We start from the raw sequence: 22,841 nt of genomic DNA, 5'->3' as shown, positions 1-22,841 counted from the left end.
ACCACGCTGGTTACTATGGGTTGGTGAACGGACATCAGGGGCAGGGAGCCGTGCGCCGGGTTCGTAGCGCATCGCGTATATTATACACTGGTCAACACACTTTTTCTGGCATAAGGTATTCCAACGGTATTAATGTAATTTTGGGGTGCTGATTCCAAATCTGGCATCAGTTTTTGTCTATCACATCAGGTTTTTGAGATATCAAATATTGCCTTTTCAATAAAAACTGCAGAAGAAAAATATTAAATAAATGTGGATATCTACATAAAATGATATTATAAACACACTATCCTAAAAATACAGCACCATATTTTAACACTAAAGCAGTCCCTGACTCGCAACAACTTGCAATCATAAGTGACACAGTTAATTTCGGGTAAAATCAATGAAAATGGGGTATGCCGATAGCATAAAAATGAGATGTGATAGAGCAAATCTGAGGTCAGATTTGGAATCAGCACCCTGAAATTAGTCTAAACAGCTGCAAAAGTCCAGGCCAGAAAAAAAGTTTTTGTTGTTGTTGTTGACCAGTGTTATCAGCCATGACCGGATCCACTGCTGGATGAGGTCCTCTCCCCAAGCCGCCGCCATCCCTCGCGATGTCATTAATGATCCACCGATACAACCCGCACACGAGCTGATTCTATCGCTCCATCTCCTCGGAGGTCCGACTCCCTTGAGTGCGTTCTAGTCCTTGTTTGCCACTCCGTTATTATTCTTGACCACTGGCCACCATTGACACTAGGGAGACAAAGGCGGTCTGACCCCCAAGCCCACTCGCATCTCTCTGCATTGTGAATGACGTCTTGAACGCGCTTTTATCCTCTATTCCACGTGTTCATCCACGTGCCCCCCCCCCCCGTCTCTACTCCACGTGTTCATCCACGTGCCCCCCCCCCCCCCGTCTCTACTCCACGTGCCCCCCCCCCCCGTCTCTGTCATTCTAAGAATGCACCACTCCATGCTTCTTTGTGCACTGGAGAACGACTTTGTTGATTAAAAGAGGTACAAAACATTGGAATAAATACTACACATTTACGTTATATACACACACATTATTTCATGGATATGTAGATAACACCGTTTATGATACGTACGTGTGTAAAGTACCCTGAAAACATATTGCATTAACTTATCCAAACCACGTACATTCACAACTCGTTTCCTACTTTTTTTTTGTATTATAAAATATTTTAGTACATATATACATGGAGATCCCCTTCGCACATATACATAATTCAATGCGCGCACCATATCCTCGTACACAAACACACACACACGCTCCAAGATGAACAGCGCGCACGCGAGTGACGCTGCAGTCGCTATGGAGCATGAAGCATACCCACTGCAGCTACCAGTACTGTATATACAAAGACAAAGACCCCTCGTGTAGTCTTAATAGACATTTGGGGCAAGTGCTGGCGCTATATACATCCGAAATGGAAAGCTGGCACGGCACACGACCGGGTGGGTGGCCAGTACCACGCCCGGCCGCCTTCGATTCTCCAGACGACGTTGAAACACATCATCACCATCATCACCACCATCATCACCACCATCACCACCATTTGAGGCTGGTGTCGACTTAGAGGATGACCAGGAGCGGGAATCGAACTGGGCTGTCTGGGTTCGTAACGCAGAGCGCTACCCGCTGCACCACCGCTCCCCACGCGCCCACACACACTCAGCGTGTTCTTACAAACATGTGGACACACACACACACACGACAAAGATCCCCCATATAACCTTAACAGACTGTAGGGACAAGTGCTGTTAGCGAGCACCTATGAAGGCCGCAACGGTACACGAGGGGGTGGGTGGCCAGAACCACGCCTGACCGCCTTTGTCTCCCCAGTGGCGATGTTTACACACCGCACCAGATACTCATTTGAGGCTGAGTCGACCTAGGGGAGGCACACGCTTCTTATGCACACGGCGCGTTGCATACGTACGCGTGCGTGTTGTATTCGTACGTGATTCCATACACGGTGATGTGCCCGCGGCGACCTGAGTGATGTCTGAACCGGTCCACGGACTCCATTAGGTCGACTCAACCTTAAACGAGCACATGTATATTGCACGTATGCTTACAAAACAATGCATGTGTATGTGTGAACACGTCAATGCGAATCACATACTTGATCAATGCTCCGTACACACATATTTATATACCGCGAAATATACAAATGTAAAGATACCCCGTATAGCCTATAACAGACTGTTGGGGCAAGTGCTATTAGCGAGCACCTATGTAGGCCGGCACGGCACGCCAACACCACGCCCGGCCGCCTTTGTCTCCCCAGTGGCGGTGTTTACCGCCCCGCCCCAGGTACTCATTTGAGCTCGAGTCGACCTAGAGGAGGCCCAGGGCCGGTTCAGACAATCGCCACCGGTGTTGGCCGTGAGCGATGAATCGAACCCGTGTCGCCGGGTTCGTAGCGCAGCGCGCTCACCGTTGTTGCACGACAGCTTCCCACACAGACACACAGACAGACGTCTTGAGAACACGGGACGCAGACTGTGTTCTGACTGTGGCAATTACAGACACCACAAACAGCGGGCGAAGTGGGCGAATTGTGAGTCCCGTGAGCAATGCGAAGGGTCGGATGCAACTGGGGAGGAGGAGGAGGATCTGATGCAAAGTTGTTGAGTCGATGTCGCGGACAGGGCTGAGATGGAAAAGAATTCCCCGATCGCCGCTCTATTTGAGAAAGGAGAGAGAGATCCACGCACATTTACTTAGACACGTGGGCACCTACATATGCCACTCATATATGCACAAAATAGGCCACGTATATACATACTACGCATGGTGTATATACATATTGGTATACACACTTCGGAAATAAGGGGCCTTGACATATATGCATGCGGTGAGAAATACAGCACACACACAGAACACTTGTAACAATACACAGTACACTCGTGACACACACACAGAACACTAATGACACACACACAGAACACTAGTGACACACACACAGAACACTAATGACACACACACAGAACACTAGTGACACACACACAGAACACTTGTAACAATACACAGTACACTAGTGACACACACACAGAACACTAGTGACACACACACAGAACACTAATGACACACACACACAATACTAGTGACACACACACACAGAACACTAGTGACACACACACAACACTAGTGACACACACACACAGAACACTAGTGACACACACACACAATACTAGTGACACACACACACAGAACACTAGTGACACACACACAGAACACTAATGACACACACACACAGAACACTAGTGACACACACACACACAATACTAGTGACACACACACACACAATACTAGTGACACACACACAGAACACTAGTGACACACACACACAGAACACTAGTGACACACACACACACAATACTAGTGACACACACACAGAACACTAGTGACACACACACACACAGAACACTAGTGACACACACACACAGAACACTAGTGACACACACACACACAGAACACTAGTGACACACACACACACAATACTAGTGACACACACACACAGAACACTAGTGACACACACACACAGAACACTAGTGACACACACACAGAACACTAGTGACACACACACAGAACACTAGTGACACACACACAGAACACTAGTGACACACACACAGAACACTAGTGACACACACACAGAACACTAGTGACACACACACAGAACACTAGTGACACACACACACACAACACTAGTGACACACACACACACAACACTAGTGACACACACACAGAACACTAGTGACACACACACACAGAACACTAGTGACACACACACACACAATACTAGTGACACACACACAGAACACTAGTGACACACACACACAGAACACTAGTGACACACACACAACACTAGTGACACACACACAACACTCGTGATACACACACAGAACACTAATGACACACACACACACACAACACTAGTGACACACACACACAACACTAGTGACACACACACAGAACACTAATGACACACACACACACACAACACTAGTGACACACACACAGAACACTAGTGACACACACACAACACTCGTGATACACACACACACAGAACACTAATGACACACACACACAACACTAGTGACACACACACAGACCACTAATGACACACACACAACACTAGTGACACACACACAGACCACTAATGACACACATACAACACTAGTGACACACACACAGAACACTAATGACACACACACAACACTAGTGACACACACACAGACCACTAATGACACACATACAACACTAGTGACACACACACAGACCACTAATGACACACATACAACACTAGTGATACACACACAGAACACTAATGACACACACACACACACAACACTAGTGACACACACACACAGAACACTAGTGACACACACACAACACTCGTGATACACACACAGAACACTAGTGACACACACACAACACTAGTGACACACACACAACACAAGTGACACACACACAACACAACACTAATGATACACACACACAGAACACTCGTGACACACACACACAGAACACTAGTGACACACACACAACACTAGTGACACTCACACAACACTAGTGACACACACACAACACTAGTGACACACACACAACACAAGTGACACACACACAACACAACACTAATGATACACACACACAGAACACTCGTGACACACACAAAACACTCGTGATACACACACACACAGAACACTATTGACACACACATGCACAGAGAGCACTCGTGACACACACACACACAACACTCGTGACACACACACAGAGAACACTAGTGACACACACACACTCGTGATACACACACACACAGAACACTATTGACACACACATACACAGAGAACACTCGTGACACACACACAGAGAACACTAGTGACACACACACAGAACACTATTGACACACACATACACAGAGAACACTCGTGACACACACACACACAACACTCGTGACACACACACAGAACACTATTGACACACACATACACAGAGAACACTCGTGACACACACATACACAGAGAACACTCGTGACACACACATACACAGAGAACACTCGTGACACACACGCAGAGAACACTAGTGACACACACACTCGTGATACACACACACACACAGAACACTATTGACACACACATACACAGAGAACACTCGTGACACACACACACAGAACACTAATGACACACACACAGAGAACACTAGTGACACACACACACACTCGTGATATACACACACACACACAGAACACTATTGACACACACATACACAGAGAACACTCGTGACACACACACACACAACACTCGTGACACACACACACAGAACACTAATGACACACACACACACTCGTGATACACACACACACAGAACACTATTGACGCACACATACACAGAGAACACTCGTGACACACACACAGAGAACACTAGTGACACACACACTCGTGATACACACACACAGAACACTATTGACACACACATACACAGAGAACACTCGTGACACACACATACACAGAGAACACTCGTGACACACACACACTGCACACTCTCTGGTTCCGGCACGCGAGACCCACTCTCCATGGAGACGGCTGTGTGTGTCATTCTGTGTCGACTCAAACACCATCACAACTTCCCACTTGGCGTGAGCTCCTCTATCTTTAGATGCTGTGTTCATGTTGGTCTTCATGTAACGCGACCAGGTCTTTGTATGCGTGTGTATTGGTGCTACGTCGTGCGTGTTGTGTTGTTTGTGGTCTCGTTAAAATGTGGCTCTCCCGTGCCCAGCCTCGGATCTTTCAAAAACTGAGTTTATTTTTTGTTAATTATTTGACTATTGTTGTTGTTACGTTCGTCTCCGTGATGCTGGAGAAGCCATCATCACCTCCTCAGCCAATCACGACTCGCCTCCGCGTGCAATGCACCATTCATCGCTTACGCTGAGAGGGACGCGTACGAACCGGGGTGTGTGTAAGTGCGAGCCTGTGTGTGTGTAAGTGCGAGCCTGTGTAGTGAGGAGCGGTAGTGCAGCGTCTACGCACTCGGTGACCTGAGTTCGATTCCCGCTCACGGCCAACGGTGACGATTATCTGAACCGGTACTGGGCCTCACCTAGGTCGACTCAGCCTCAAATGAGTACCTGGTGCAGGTGTGTAAACATCGCCACTGGGGAGACAAAGGCGGCCGGGCGTGGTGTTGGCCACCCACCCCCTCGTGTGCCGTTTCGGCCACCATAGGTGCTCGCTAACAGCACTTGCCCCAAACTTCTGTTGAGGACATACGGGGGATCTTTGTCTTTGTACTTGTGTTTGTTCACTCGTGCGAATGTGTACATGTGTAAGTGTGTATGTGTACGGATGCTTTGTGAGTGTGTATTTGAGTATGCCTCCCTGTGTGAGTGTGCGTGTATGTTACGTCTCTAAGTGTTGGTCGGTGCGCGTGCGCGCGTAGCCTGTAAGTTTAAAACATTATATTGTTACATTTATGCATATGTGTACGTGTGTATACACCTATGTATATTTGTGTGTTACATGGATGCAGAACATTTTTCTCACCGTAGCTAACCAACCGTCCTAATCGGAGGTGCCGGGACCGTCAAACTAAACACAAAAAGCAGTTCTAAAGAAATTAGTTTTTAATCGAGATGATTTAAAAGTGCATCGCTCCAGTGGGTTCCTAACATCGGAAGGAAGAGCGTTCCAGACGGCCGCAGAAGTGCATCTGAAAGTGCACGATGCAACGCGTGTGTGTGTGTGACTTTGCGCTTGCCTAGCACGCGTGTGCGGAGCGGTGGCGCAGTGGTTTGCGCGACGAACCCAGCAACCCGAGTTCCATTACCGCTCACGGCCAACATGAGCGATGCATAACTCTCTGAAGCTGTCCTGAGCCTCCCCGAGGTCGATTTAACCTCGAATGAGGTCGGTGCATAATAAACATCACCGCTGTGAACACAGACGCGGTCGGGCATGGTGCTGGCAACACTGTCCATCATCCTCGGTGCGCCGTTCCGATCTTCATAGCACTTGCCCCAACGGTCTGTTAAAGGCTGCACGGGGGATCTTTGTCTTTGTACATCTTCGTGTTATGTATGCGGGGAGCGTTTAGAGCCCTGCGCTAAGAACTCGGCGACACGGCCAACACCCGTGACGATTATCTGAGCTGGTCCTGGGCCTCCCCTAGGTCGACTCGGCCTCAAATGAGTACCCGGTGCGATGTGTAAACATCGCCACTGGGGAGACAAAGACGGCCGGGCGTGTTGCTGGCATCCACCTCCCTCCTTCGTGTGTCGTGCAAGAATTCACGTGCTCGCTAACGGAACTTGCCCCACCAGTCTGTTAAGGCTATGCGGGTGATCTTTGTCTCTGTGTACACGTGGATTGCGGGTACGTGGTGGGGATTGGTGGTATGCGCTGATGAATCACACTCGCTGGCATCGCCACGCAACCACAGTTGGGTTACGTAAGCGCAATTGCGTCGTCGCGAGCACAGAGGGCGACTGCCTTCCCATCGGGACCTGCGAGAAACAAAACTTCCCAGTTCGAATCCCACCCCGGCTACACTTCGCATTTGCAGAGGGAGTGCAGTTCAGCCCCGTAGCGTGCGCTGATCGATAGAGAGAGGGCGTGAAGCCGCGGTGCGCGTGACGTTTGTGAACGCATTGCAAAGATGAATCCGTGAAGGAGTGATGTGAATTCTCCACGTTGTCGACGGGTTAGCGAGCTGAGATTGGATGCACGCATAAGTCGAGTCTATAGTTTTCATGAGGTTGTACAAATTCCACGATAAAATAACAATCGCCATTCGGGCCACTAACAATTGACGACGCAGAGGCTGATTGGTATGAGTCACGGGGCGGCGTGAGAAACACTCTCCTCTCTCTCATCTCTCTCCTCACTCTCCTCTCTAGTGAGTGTCGCCGTGGACTGCCACTCGAGTGGCCAGAGAGCGCGGAGAGTGAATCACGCAGTGGCGCGGAGAGTGAATTACTCAGTGGCACGGAGGGTGAATCACGCAGTGGCACGGAGGGTGAATCACGCAGTGGCACGGAGAGTGAATCACGCAGTGGCATGGAGGGTGAATCACGCAGTGGCATGGAGGGTGAATCACGCAGTGGCACGGCGAGTGAATCACGCAGTGGCACGGAGAGTGAATCACGCAGTGGCATGGAGAGTGAATCACGCAGTGGCACGGAGGGTGAATTACTCAGTGACACGGAGAGTGACTCACGTAGTGACACGGAGAGTGAATCACGCAGTGGCACTGAGGGTGAATCACTCAGTGGCACGGATAGTGAATCACGCAGTGGTACATTTAGTGAATCACGCAGTGGTACAGATAGTGAATCGCGCAGTGGCACGGATATTGAATCACGCAGTGGCACAGATAGTGAATCACGCAGTGGCACAGATAGTGAATCACGCAGTGGCACGCAGAGTGAATCACGCAGTGGCACGGAGAATTCACGGGATGACGTCTCGATGTTGCTGCATTGGAGGTTACTCAAACTTGCATCACAACCGTGCGTCTCCTGGATGTCTAGTTCCAAGTACGGACGAGTTCCACTTCACTTAGACACGCGTGGATTCGTGTGTGTCTCTCTGTGCCATTATCACTGCTTCTTGAATGCTTGTTTTGTGCGTGTGTGTGTGGGGGCGAGAAACGTTTATGATGCTTATATATATGTGTGTGTGCGCTAATCTTGAGTGTGTGTGTGTTTATATATATATGTATGTAGATTCAATGCTGTATATAATCGGCGTGACTGATTTCCCAAATCGCGTTATCGCAATGAAATCAGCAATTATTCGAGCAGAAAAAGCCACCAAAATTAAAACTCACTGCGAGTTAAATTATAGCGAAGTAAACAGTCGTATAATGTTACAGTGAGGACGTGAGCCGAGAGAGCCGTACACATCTACACAGCGCAACACGACTTCATTCAACTGTAGCGATGCACCACTGGAGGCAATATTAGTTTGACAAGGACAGCTGAGATCGTGTGCAGAATCCTTATTCTGTACATCAGAGCGTGTATCATCATCATCATCATCACCAGCCATGATCAATCCGCTGCTGGATGAAGGCATCTCGCTAAACCGTGATCATCTCAACTTTGCTGCCATGCAACCGCAACAATAGCCGCCATTCGACGCTGAGTGGCAGCGACTTCACAACAGCGTTTGGTGCCAGGATAGGTGCACGGTGAGGCTATCACGTCGAGTGCCGAAGGCTTTCTATGCTGGCAGGAGGTCGCGGGACAGACCCGGGGTGTTATGGGTTGACTGACCGAGACGCACCACCCGCTCGCGAGCTCTGTGTGTGCCGATTCTGAGCCCTAAGTAGCCGATAAAATCGCGTCCTTTTTGAATGCAAATAGCAAAATAATCTTGTTTTATTATGTTTTATTTTTATTATTTTATTACTTCCCTTCTACGTGACTTTACCGAAAGAACCAAGAAGATGAATCCCTGCAGTCACGAAAGCTTTAAATCGAAAAATAATCTTCATGACAGCCGAGTTCAATTATTACGATTCTTTTGGTTAAAGTGCTGAAGTGGAGAGAATAATACACAGTTTACAGATTAAACTCACTCGGGTTACAATTGTATTTTTTAAACGTGTTTGGAAAATCGATTGGCCGAATTATACATGAACGTGTACATCCCTCCGTTAATTACACCCCCCTACAAATACACATTGCTGTGCACACACGCACGAGTTACTGGAGCGAAATAGATCATTTATTCTATAAGCGGTAGAAAGCTGAATTGTGCAACAAATATACGTTTTTTAAAAATTATAAAATAAAAAAATAAACCTTAAAATTTCGTTCCCCAAAATTACAAGCCGGAGTTTGATTGGTTTGTACTCAACAGTGTAAGCTCAGCCTGACGTTCTACATCGATTTGCCTTCAATGCTAAGCACCGACAAAATATACGAGGAGCTCCGTCATCAGTGAACCGAGTAAATTGCCTCCGGTGGAGTGCGACGCAAAAGCCGCAAGAAAGATGGGCAAGCCCCCCCCCTTCCAGCCCCCCAGTCTTTAATCGGCATCTCTTTCGTCCGTTAATGAATGCATTGGGCGCGCTTTGAATTCCATCAAAGATACATATTTTATTGGAATTAAGTGGAAGTCATTTATCGTGCCTCTAATCGTGAAACGCGGTGATAATTATTTATGGTCGGCTCGGATATAACAATTAATTATAATCAATTACCGGCGCTGTCGGGTTCACACGGAGTCCGCGTGGCTCTCAATTCGATTCGCGTGCGGCCCGACTCGCGCGGCTCCCGTCCAGCCATCAGTGTCAATGAGGCTGTTGTACTGCAGACACGGACATCGTCGTCAAGAGCGCAGGGCAAGCGAAAGTGTCCGGGCTTCTAGGCAGGCGTAACGTGCGTTACCTTAGCACTGTTACTATTTAAACTCGTTTTTTTGTAAAAAAAAAAATCACCAGGTAAAGCCCACTGGCTATCACCAATGACAGCTCAACGAAGTGGCTTATCACGTGGACATTTACAGCAGACAGATACTCTCTAAACGCGTGATGTTGATTCTAAATGTGGAGGGGAAATCCGGAGGACCCGAAGACAAATACGACCACGGGAACAGAGACACACAGACTCCAAATATACAGACATTAGGGTTGGCATCGGATCGACGACCTCCTGTATACCAGGCGAGGTAGTAAACATCTCGCCACCGCAGCTCTGTGCCGCACTACGAACCCGGCGACCCGAGTTTGATTCCCGGCTCAAGCCCAATGATGACCAAGTGACGATCCACGGCTTCGGGAGTTGGATGCAATGGACAAGTACAATTATAGTTATATACGATTATAGTTCTATGGTAAGGGTTGCTAAATGTTTTAAACGAAAACGCGTCTTTTTATTGTAATGGTTTTTCTACAAAACAAATGTTAAAACACATCACCGATTCAGTCCACAATATCGATTAACGTCACGTGTCTGTAGTCTTAGTGTCCCTAATGGTCACACGGAACTATAACAAAGACATAGAACATTGTGTGCATGTTGTGTATTTGTAAAACACTGGGTGTGTTCACATACAAAGACAAAGACCCCCTTTATAGCCTTCACAGACTCTTGGGGCAAGTGCTGTTAGCGAGTAGCACCTATGAAGGCCGGCACGGCACACGAGGGGGTGGGGGGTGGGCCAGCACCACGCCCGGCCGCCTTTGTCTCACGAGTGGCGATGTTTACACACCGCACCAGGTACTCATTTAAGGCCGAGTCAACCTAGAAGTCCCACACAAAAAAAACACAAAGACGCGCACATGGAGATGGTGGTCGCTTGATGCGCAAGTGTCTGATGTAATAACATCTTGAGAACGTTCTAGAAGGAGTAGAAAGCATGACATTTGTCCGATCTGCGCTTCCAACTATAGCGATTCGAAAGCCAACATTGTGGAATTCGTTTCGGGCCACCAAAATGACGACGCGGATGTTGATGGGTCAGAACTCGGGCAGGGGGTCGGTCACGAGCTGCACATCATTCTGTAACTCTCCTGGCATCAACAACACAACAAACACTCCCACTGCCTCCGTCAACAATGAACCTGGCAATTCGTCTCTAGTGGAGTGTGACGCTAAAGCCGATAGCAAGCGAAGAAGCTGCACACCCCGAGTGTAGCACAACTACGACGCCTCGAACTCGCGGAGGAGGCGAGGTTTTCGCAGCCGAGTGTAGCCAATACAGCGCCGTCTCCACTCTACTGAACACACAACAACAACAACAACATCCACCATGCACCAGCAGGTTTACAGCAGTCGACTCATGTAAGGCGAAGTGGACCCAACGCAGGTGCAGGATGCGTGCTGGTGAAACTCGCCACGACCGGCAATCGAACGCAAGCGACACCGCGAACCGATAGCAACAAAGGCAAAGAGGCCCCGTGTAGACCAAACAGGCTGCTGGGGCAAGTGCGAGCAACATGGCAGGGCACACAAAGGGGAGTTGAGGCCACCACCACCGCCAATGTCTCCCCGTGCTGATGTTGACGCAGCGGTTCAAATATTCGCCACGGAAACGCTCCTGAGCAACACAAAGACACACTCGTCCACACGCTCCAACTCACTCACACACACCAACCCACTCATTCATACACACCAACCCACTCATACACGCCAACCCACTCACACACACCAACCCACTCACACACACCAACCCACTCACACACACCAACCCACTCACACACGCCAACCAACTCATACACACCAACCCACTCACACACACCAACCCACTCATACACACCAACACACTCATACACACCAACCCACTCACACACACCAACCCACTCACACACACCAACCCACTCACACACACCAACCCACTCATACACGCCAACCCACTCACACACACCAACCCACTCACACACACCAACCCACTCACACACACCAACCCACTCACACACACCAACCCACTCATACACACCAACACACTCATACACACCAACCCACTCACACACACCAACCCACTCACACACACCAACCCACTCACACACACCAACCCACTCACACACGCCAACCAACTCATACACACCAACCCACTCACACACACCAACCCACTCACACACACCAACCCACTCACACACACCAACCCACTCACACACACCAACCCACTCACACACACCAACCCACTCACACACACCAACCCACTCACACACACCAACCCACTCATACACACCAACCAACTCATACACACCAACCCACTCATTCATACACACCAACCCACTCACACACACCAACCCACTCACACACACCAACCCACTCACACACACCAACCCACTCACACACACTAACCCACTCATACACACCAACACACTCATACACACCAACACACTCACACACACCAACCCACTCATACACACCAACCCACTCATACACACCAACACACTTATACACACCAACCCACTCACACACACCAACCCACTCACACACACCAACTCACTCACACACACCAACCCACTCACACACACCAACTCACTCACACACACCAACCCACTCACTCATACACACCAACCCACTCACATACACCAACCCACTCACACACACCAACACACTCACACACACCAACCCACTCACACACACCAACCCACTCACACACACCAACCCACTCACACACACCAACCCACTCACACACACCAACTCACTCACACACACCAACCCACTCACTCACACACACCAACACACTCATACACACCAACCCACTCACACACACCAACACACTCACACACACCAACCCACTCACACACACCAACCCACTCACACACACCAACCCACTCACACACACCAACCCACTCACACACACCAACTCACTCATACACACCAACTCACTCATACACACCAACCCACTCACACACACCAACCCACTCACACACACCAACCCACTCACACACACCAACCCACTCACACACACCAACTCACTCATACACACCAACTCACTCACACACACCAACCCACTCACACACACCAACCCACTCATACACACCAACCCACTCACACACACCAACCCACTCACACACACCAACCCACTCACACACACCAACTCACTCATACACACCAACTCACTCATACACACCAACCCACTCACACACACCAACCCACTCACACACACCAACCCACTCACACACACCAACCCACTCATACACACCAACCCACTCACACACACCAACCCACTCACACACACCAACACACTCACACACACCAACCCACTCACACACACCAACACACTCATACACACCAACCCACTCACTCAATCACTCACACACTCATACACACCAACCCACTCATACACACCAACCCACTCACTCAATCACTCATACACACTCACACACACCAACCCACTCACACACACCAACCCACTCATACACACTCACTCACATACACCAACACACTCATACACACTCACTCACACACACCAACCCACTCACTCACACTCACTCACGCACTAAGTCACTCGTACACAAATACACGCCGCGTACGTAAAACACACAACAGGCAGCAATTCGCCACAAACTCGCGATGACGTCGCCACGGCGTTTGGGCCAAGCTCGGTGCACCTTGAGGTCACGTGGCAAAAGCCCGCGGGCAGGTGGTCATATGGGACAGCCCCAGATGGGATGGGATACCCTGCCGGGCTACCGGCAGATGTGCCACCTGTGCTCCCCATTCATCCGTCCATTGTGCACCCACCACGCACACCGCCATTCATGGGAGTGGTCAAACGGCCCCATGCGTGGATCCATCCTTAGAACAAGAGTCTTGAGATTGGGCGAGGCTTCTCTGGACACAAAGACAAAGCTCCCCCATATAACCCACGTTGGCAAAGTGCTGTTTCCAAAGCACCTTTTAATACAGGACCAGGCCTGGCCGCCTTTGTCTCCCCGGTACTCTTTTACCCCACAGCAATCGCTCATTTAAGAACGAGTCGACACTTGAATGAATTCAATGAATGTAGCGCAGAGCGCGCCAGGTCACCTATTTATTGACTGCAGTGGGAGACGCAGGACAAGTTCTGAGAGCACTGGGCCACGGGCGTTATCCGTGGCCGAGAGTCGAACGCAGGCGGGCGGCTTTCGTAGCTCGGCGCGCGAACTTGCGAGCGGTGTTGGTGCGAGCGGTGTTGGCCGACTCGGGGCGTGAACACAAAGACAAAGATCCCCCCGCATATCCCCTCTGATCCACCGTAAGTCGCGGGCCAAGTGGGGGCAGCGATCACAGGTAGCGTTACACAAATGCAACAACGCGCACAGAGGACGGTGTTTTTGTTAATTTATCGCGGTTGCTGGGCACAGGCCCGCTAGCCCAAAGCGCCAAACTGCCAGTAACAAACAGCACTATTAAAGTTTATATTCGTAAGAGTTTGGGTGAATAGACAATGAGAGGGAATTTCAAAGTGGGACAGTGCGAGAGAAGAAGCAGACGTCGAAGTGCTGTGACCTGCAATGTGGTGAGTGAGTAGGTGAGTGGGTGGGTAAGTGGGTGGGTAGGTGGGTGAGTGAGTAGGTGAGTGAGTGGGTAGGTGGGTGAGTAAGTGATGAGTGGGTGGATAAGTAGGTGGGTAGGTGGGTGAGTGAGTGGGTGAGTGGGTGGGTAGGTGGGCGAGTGAGTAGGTGAGTGGGTGGGTAAGTAGGTGGGTAGGTGGGCCAGTGAGTAGGTGAGTGGGTGGGTAAGTGGGTGGGTAGGTGAGTGGGTGGGTAAGTAGGTGGGTAGGTGGGTGAGTGAGTGGGTGGGTAAGTGGGTGGGTAGCTGGGTGGGTAGGTGGGTGAGTGTGTTGTCGCGACGCGGGCGTTCGACACTTCACGTGGCCTCAAGGTGCACATGGCCTGGCACAAGCGTCGTGGTGACGTCACCGCCACTTAGTGGCGAAAGGCGGTTGTTGTTGTTGTCGCGACCTGCGGTGTGGTGGTTGACCACGGTGTGGATGAGACGGAACAGTCTGGTAGAGAGTCATCAACGATGAGCAGAGTTCACGAGTCGAGTAACCACGGGGGTCGTAGCAGTAGCAGCGGTAGAAGAGTGACGAGGTGGTGACTGACAGCTCTCTCCCCCCCCCCCCCAGGGCCGAACCGTAAGCAGCGCCGCGAGCGCACGACATTCACGCGCGCCCAGCTCGACGTCCTGGAAGCGCTCTTCTCCAAGACGCGATACCCCGACATCTTCATGCGCGAAGAGGTGGCGCTCAAGATCAACCTGCCCGAGTCTCGCGTACAGGTACCCTCCTCCTCATCATCATCATCATCGTCATCCTCACCTCCTAGTCCTGCAGTCGTAGCGCTGCTCGAGTTTCAAGTTGGCGTTGTGTAACCTCGTAGTGAGAACTCTAGCGGCCAGGATGAGTCTCGTTCGTCAGGGCGAACCGGGGCACGAGTCTGCCAGCAGATGGGGCAATCGTCGCTGCTGCTGCTGTTGTGTTTAATTATCCCACCTGGGGAACATTTGGCGGTGTAATTTTCCAATGTGAAGATTTTGAACCTTGACCGAGGCACACAATGGCCTCCTCTTGCGAATGGCGTCAGGGGATCTCTAACGTTCACCGTGGGCAAAGCAAACTGCGCGCAGTAGGATTATTGCGGTTAATACGCACGCCGCAGTATTAATCGGGGCGGCCGCTGGGATCAAACCGTGAACCTCGGGGCGTGCATGACACTTGCTACTGATGTTTTATTTTCACATTACCGGGAATCGTACGCGGATTTTTCGGTTTCACATGCGCAGTGCACTCACCGCTGCGCCACCGCTCCCAAGTAAATGCGCGCGCACAATCTGAGCACGAGTAGGCTCAGCGCTCTTTGAGACACGCGAGCTCAAGGTGGGTGAACGCAAACCGCGTGAATACGCAGCGCTCCTCCGCCGCTCTGTCTCTCCACACGTGGAACACACAACACACGCGCCGCAGAGTCCCCGTCGGCCTGTTGGCTTTCCGCACCAACATCATCGAGCGGCGTTCGTTTACGCGAGCACAAAAAAAAAACCTCCGGACCGATTTCAAACCTTGTGGCTCTAACCAGCAGAGTCGAGCTCCGATAAAGCAATGCTTCTGGATTACCGCACGATCTTGGGGGCGAGCGTGCCATCTCAACTCTGGGGGCCCTCTGTTCGACACAAGAGGCGAATGCCGCAGTAGGCAAATCTCATTGCGGTGCCATCATAGGAGGCGGTGCAGTTGACGCAGAACGCCGTTCTCGACCAAGTGCTGCTCATGCCAATAATAGATGATCATTATTTATTTACACAACACGGCATTGTTCGTAGAGTTGTCGCCACGTGACCGAGGCCCCTCCACGCGAAGGCGGCTGCTGCTGCTGCTGTTGGCTGCTTTGATGGGAATAGGGAATCGAACACGGGCAGAGACTTTATTCGGATTAAAATCGCGATTTCTGGGATTACCGTTGCGTTGCGTATAATCCGGGAGGATTGCAAGCACGCATAAACATTTAAATAATGCACTGTAACTGCATAACGTACACACCGCGCACACAACGCGCACTTAATCTGTCTGATGGGGTTTTGTTTGCATTACGGATTTTTCTGTTCCGAAAAAAATATGTTTAATTGCTTAATCAAGCTGATTTCGACAACACAGCATCTGCTGTTGTACGCTCCCACTCTGAGCTCATTAGCGCAATTGCCATGAACACTGCGCTCGCAAATCCGCAGTTTTCCGACCGTGTTACGAATGAGGTATTGGTGGCAGAGTAAACTCACTGCGAACGCAAATTCGACCTATTCAGTTTGTGAGAATGTCGCCCCGCAGAAGCCCACCCCGTGCCTGGCATGCATAGCGGTCGCCTTCCCAGCACGGGACAGGCCTAGCCCCGCTTAGCCCCGCTTAGCCGAGCTCGGGCGAATTCCGAGTGAGCGCCACTGGATCCGCGCGATTCCCGTGTCGGGAGTTACGGTGGCTAGGAGATGTTAACTACCTCGCCTGGTATACAGGAGGTCGTGGGTTCGATCCAGACCCTGATGCCTGCTGCTGTATATTTGGAGTTTGCGTGTCTCTCTCTCTCTCATCATCATCACGGTGGCTAGGAGATGTCAACTACCTCGCCTGGTATACAGGAGGTCGTGGGTTCGATCGCCACGCTGACGCCTGCTGTATATTTGGAATTGGAATTTGCGCGACTCTCTCTCATCATCATCACGGTGGCTAGGAGATGTTAACTACCTCGCCTGGTATACAGGAGGTCGTGGGTTCGATCGCGACGCTAACGCCTGCTGCTGCTGTATATTTGTAGTTTGCACGATCTCCCCGTGGTCGCATGAATCTTTACCCGGGCGCCTCCAGTTCCCCCCCCCCCCCCCCCACATTTAGAATTGACGTCACGCGTTTAGAGTATTTGGCTGCTATAAATGTCCACGTGATAAGCCACTTCGTTGATTTATCATTCGTGGCCAGGTCGCTTCTGAAAAAGAGCTCTTTAGCTCAGTGCTCCTTACCTGGTTAAATAAAAAAAAAGTTAATCGTTTTTTACGTACACAATTTTAGGCGAAAATGTGGATTCCGCCGAACCTCGCATCAGCCTCCCTCCTTCTCCCCACCCCAACGAAATAAATCGTTGTAGACTTTCCTTAAACCCCGCCAACATGTGTGTTGTTCTTGTTGCTGTGAACCACACGTCCATCCGGCGAGTCGCGTGGTGTGCCACGTGGGTTGTTATCACCGTCACTTAGGGCGGGGGGGGGCTGGGCGATTAAACAAGAAGTGAGTTTTAGGAGCGCCCTCTAGTGACGTCACTGGAGTGACACGCTCTAAACAACGTAAACAACAATAAGACGACGATTAATGCATCTTCCTTTGTCCAGTCCCCCTCCACGTCGAAACGAAAAAATCTACTTTGCCGGTTGACACTTTCCATCACCCGAACACGGCCTAACGGGGGAGTGGCGCCGTTACAGCAGCATTTTGATTCAGTACAAGCAACAACCCGGACGGGTTGCGACATACCGTGTCTCATCAGCAGTCAGGCTTTGCTTGAACCAATCAATGCTGCTGGTGAACTGCCCGATGTTACAGGCGAGGACCCCATCTAAGCAGCCCCGCACATACCTGCCCAACACTACACGCCTATCCGATGTATGGTTTTTATACGGGTCACCGCATACAATTGTAAACGGTAGAGCGGTTAAGCGGCCACGTTAATTATCGAGGCGAAATATATTCAGGGTTTTTTTTTTGTTTGTTTGTTACAAAATGTCGACCTCGTTGGCATGAACTAAAGACGCGACGCGCGTCCTCACAATGGCTGCTCGCTCAGCGGCCTCGGCGAAGCGTTTCCTTCGGAGGCGAGAGTCGCCGTGCATGCGTTTCATGTCTCGGGCGAAAAGTAAGAATCTCTGCCCACGACAGGGAATTCATGATTTAACGCCGATCTACGCTCGTTGCAATATATTGCACGTGCCGCCGTTGCTTTTGCACAGATTTCGCTTTGCTGTATTGTTGTCAATTATTTGGGTTATTTTGCTTTTGTGATTTTGGTAACTCGGGTATACTTTTTTCCATCGAGACTCTATCCTGGTCCCATTGAGTTATCACGCGGTTCAATAAAACCAATTTGAAACAGTCTCGGGCTTCACCAAGCAGCATTGGGTTCACCAATACCGAGCTTCGTTGCTTTCCGGTTGCCGAACGAATACGTTGGAAGGTCGCGCTCAGTACACACACAGAGTGCTCGCCACGAGTGAACCACAATACCCTTCAGATGTCGTCAGGGAGCATGAATCATGAATCACCACGCCAACTCGGGTTATTCTCGCAATGGCATTTGGCTGTAGCCATCGAACAAAGACGGTGGCCACTGCATCGCGCTTCTGCGGCCGTCTGGAACGCTCTTCTTTCCGACATTAGGAAGCGACTGGAGCTAGGCACGTTTACATCTAAATTGAAAACTAATTCGCTCTTTAGAACGGCTTTTTGCGTTTAGTTTGTGGTCTTTTTCCCGCACTTCCGTTAGCATAGTTGGCTGTGTACGGTGCGAAAGAAGTTCAACATAGTGTACGGGACATGTATGCAAACAAACACAACTCCGCCTCTACACGACTCCTCTCGGGACGGGCACCATTCTATTGCCGCCACAGCTTTGTTAAGTCTTCGTTAGTGTATCTCGACGGCATGAACGTAACTTGCAGCCTTTCTTTAGCCACCAGCGGGTGAAGGCGTCACCACGATGTATACAGCATGAGTCGTCGCCGTCTGTTTGACCATACTTCACCACGCTGGTCAGTGCGGACTGGTGAAGGGGGTGGGTGCTTGGACGTGATCGGATATCGCTTGCAGAGTCGTGTTAACCACGAACGGGCATCGAACTGAGGGTTCGTAGCACAGGTTTGCCAACCACCGTGCTACCCACACACAACGCATTCCGTTACTTGAAAGGCGACATCGTCACGGAACGAGGGTCGCGTTCACAAACTCGTTACCACCTCCTCACACAATGCCCCCCCCCTCCGCATTGAGCAGACTGCCTACGTGCTCACGTGTCGTGGTGGTGGTGGGGGGGGGGTGTGCCACACCACCAGATGTCCCTGCAGCCCACACAGGTTCACTCTCCTCCTTAGCGGTCACTACGGTGCCCCCCCCCCCCCCACACAACATCTGTACTGCCCCCCACCTGACCCCATCTGAGAGGAGCTGGTTCCCCACCGCAAGGCCGTAATTATAATATATATTGGGGGGACACATGCCCCCAATATTCAAATATGCTCAAAATGTCCCCCCCCCCCCAAATATATTGCTATTAAAAAATAAATGCTATGCTATGTAAATAAAAATAACAATTTGCTAAACCTTGGCCACAATATCTGGATTTGTCTTCATATACATCAATGCATAGATTTCTGTTAATATGATTGTAGGTTATGGTTGTACTTTCTTAATCCCTAATCTCTGAAATTACGTACAATGAAACAAGAAATGGTAAAAAAGTGAAAACAGAGCAATGTAATACAATACATTATTCGACATTATTGTAAAAAAATATTTAAAAGTCCATCCCAGGTGTTCTTGAATGTTAAAATATTTTAAGCAGGACATGAATTTTCAAATTTAGATATTTTTCTGGGTTGGGACCCCCAGACACCCTGGAAGTATTTGGTCCCCCCCCACCCCCCAATGTTGACTCCATGGCGACGTCCTTGCCCCACCGCAAACGCGTCGCGACGCACCGCGCGCCCACCCCGCCGCTCTAACGCGTGGCCGTGGCGTCCGTGTCCCCCGTGTGGCGGCGTGTCGCGCAGGTTTGGTTCAAGAACCGCCGCGCCAAGTGCCGGCAGCAGCAGCAGAGCGGCGGGCAGAGCAAGGCGCGCGCGGCCAAGAAGAAGAGCACTCCGCCTCGCGAGAGCAGCTCGGAGAGCACGGCGAGCAGCCAGTACACGCCGCCATCGTCTAGCGCCGCGGCACCGCAAGCCTCGGCCGCCAGCGTGGCCATCTGGAGCCCCGCCTCCATCTCGCCCATGGGCGACCACCTCACCACGACGGCAGCCTCCTGCATGCAGCGCTCGTCTGCCTACGCCATGACCTACAGCCAGGCGTACAGCCAGGCGTCCGCGGCCGCCGGCTACTCGGGCTCGGGCTCGTACTTCGGCGGGGTGGACTGCGGCTCCTACCTGCCCGCGTCCGTCCACCCGCAGCTGCCCGCGGCCGGGGCCACGCTCAGCCCCATGGCCTCGTCGATGGCCGGAGGCCACATCGGCCAAGCGGCCGCGTCGCACGGGGGGGCGCTGGGGGCGCCCGGGTACGCCGGCGGCGGCCTGCCCTTCAACTCGCCCGACTGCCTGGACTACAAGGAACAGGCGGCGTCGTGGAAGTTTGGTTTCAACCCGGCGGACTGTTTGGATTACAAAGACCAGCCGTCCTCGTGGAAGTTCCAGGTGCTCTGAGAGGCGCGGCGAGGCCACCCGGGGCGTTGCCGGGGCGAGGGTGGCCGCTGCCGACGCAGCGGGGCGGTTCGCGACCAACTCCCGCGCACGTGGGCTCCGAATTCGCGAGTGGCGAGCGATGGGCGGTGCGGACCGGATATCGCAACTACAGAGAAGAATCACAGCTATCTCCTACAAGGACGATTTCGTACACGTGCCCCGACACTGCGCAGCATACGCTCACACGCACGCACGCGCACACACTCGCACACTCACTCGTGTCAATCTTGTTAGAATGTAGCTTGCCGCAGTGTATTTTGACATTTTAAATTGACAATCCATTTGTGTCCGGTTTTCAGTTGCCATATTTTTTTTTCCAACCACGTACTTATAGTTTTGAGTGGCCTCATGTCGTCGTTATATGTTATTTTTGTTGGTGTCATGTATTAAAAAGAAAAAAACAGTTGTGGGCAACGCGATATTGCTGCGTGGCATTTCGAGGAGCAGTGGAGTCGAGTGGCCCGGAAATTGGAGACAGCACCAGCGCGACCCGGAGCTGAATTTCCCGTTTATTGAGCTAATTTATTTAAAATCACCGTCACTTCTGCCGTCCGCATTGTAATTACGAAGGCATTGGTTCTTTTCCCGCTCTAGAGATGAATAGCCCATCAAGCTGTAGTGAATTCCATTTATTTTAGTTTGGTAGTCAAATTATTATGTCTTGGGATTTTTAAACTTTTTTCTGTAATGTATGTAATGATGCGAAAATACCCCCTCCCCCCCCCCCCGTTAATCCTCTATCCAAGAACTATTTTGGTCAGTTTGTAATGACCGGAAATTTGTAAATGAGTGTTGCATAGAGGAACAAATAAAGTTGTTGAAAGACCACAGATGTCCTCTCGAACTCGTCGGACGCACCGACACGCGCATGCACACACACACAAAGACAAAGATCCCCCGTGTAGCCTTAACAGACTGCTGGGGAAAGCGCTGCTAGCGAGCACCTATGAAGGCCGGCGCGGCACACGAGGGAGTGGGTGGCCAACACCACGCCCGGCCGCCTTTGTCTCACTAGTGGCAATATTTACACATCGCACTGGGTACTCATTTGAGGCTGAGTCGACCTAGGAGAGGCCCAGAACCGGTTCAGATAATCGTCACCGGTGTTGGCCAGTGAGCGAGAATCGAACCCGGGTCGCCAGGTTTGTAGCGCAGCGTAGCGCCAACCGCTACACTACCGCTCCCCACCATACATACACACACATCCATACATACACACACGTGTTCACACACATCCATACATAGAAAGACAAAGATCCCCCGTATAGCCTTAACAGGCTGTCGGGGCAAGTGCTGTTAGCGAGCACATATGAAGGCCAGAACGGTACACGAGGGGGTGGGTGGCCAGCACCACGCCCGTCCGCCTTTGTCTCCCCAGTGGCGATGTTTACA

At 50.9% G+C, this 22,841-nt stretch overlaps 1 protein-coding gene across 1 annotated transcript in view; it reads left to right on the top strand.

Moving 5' to 3' along the window:
- Nucleotides 1–22,277, top strand: part of LOC144723718 (homeobox protein otx5-A-like) — a 33,300-nt gene extending 11,023 nt beyond the window's left edge. Inside the window, exons 3-4 of the mRNA XM_078602658.1 lie at nt 15,595–15,746; nt 20,769–22,277. Of these exons, the coding sequence (XP_078458784.1) occupies nt 15,595–15,746; nt 20,769–21,410 (794 nt within the window). The 3' untranslated portion in view covers nt 21,411–22,277. The remainder of the gene's footprint in view (nt 1–15,594; nt 15,747–20,768) is intronic.
- Nucleotides 22,278–22,841: the final 564 nt, after the last annotated feature.

Source organism: Lampetra planeri, chromosome 18, assembly GCF_965212315.1.
Source record: "Lampetra planeri chromosome 18, kcLamPlan1.2.h2, whole genome shotgun sequence".
Classification (NCBI taxonomy): Eukaryota; Metazoa; Chordata; class Hyperoartia; order Petromyzontiformes; family Petromyzontidae; genus Lampetra; species Lampetra planeri.
This window is presented reverse-complemented; position numbering and strand designations above follow the sequence as displayed.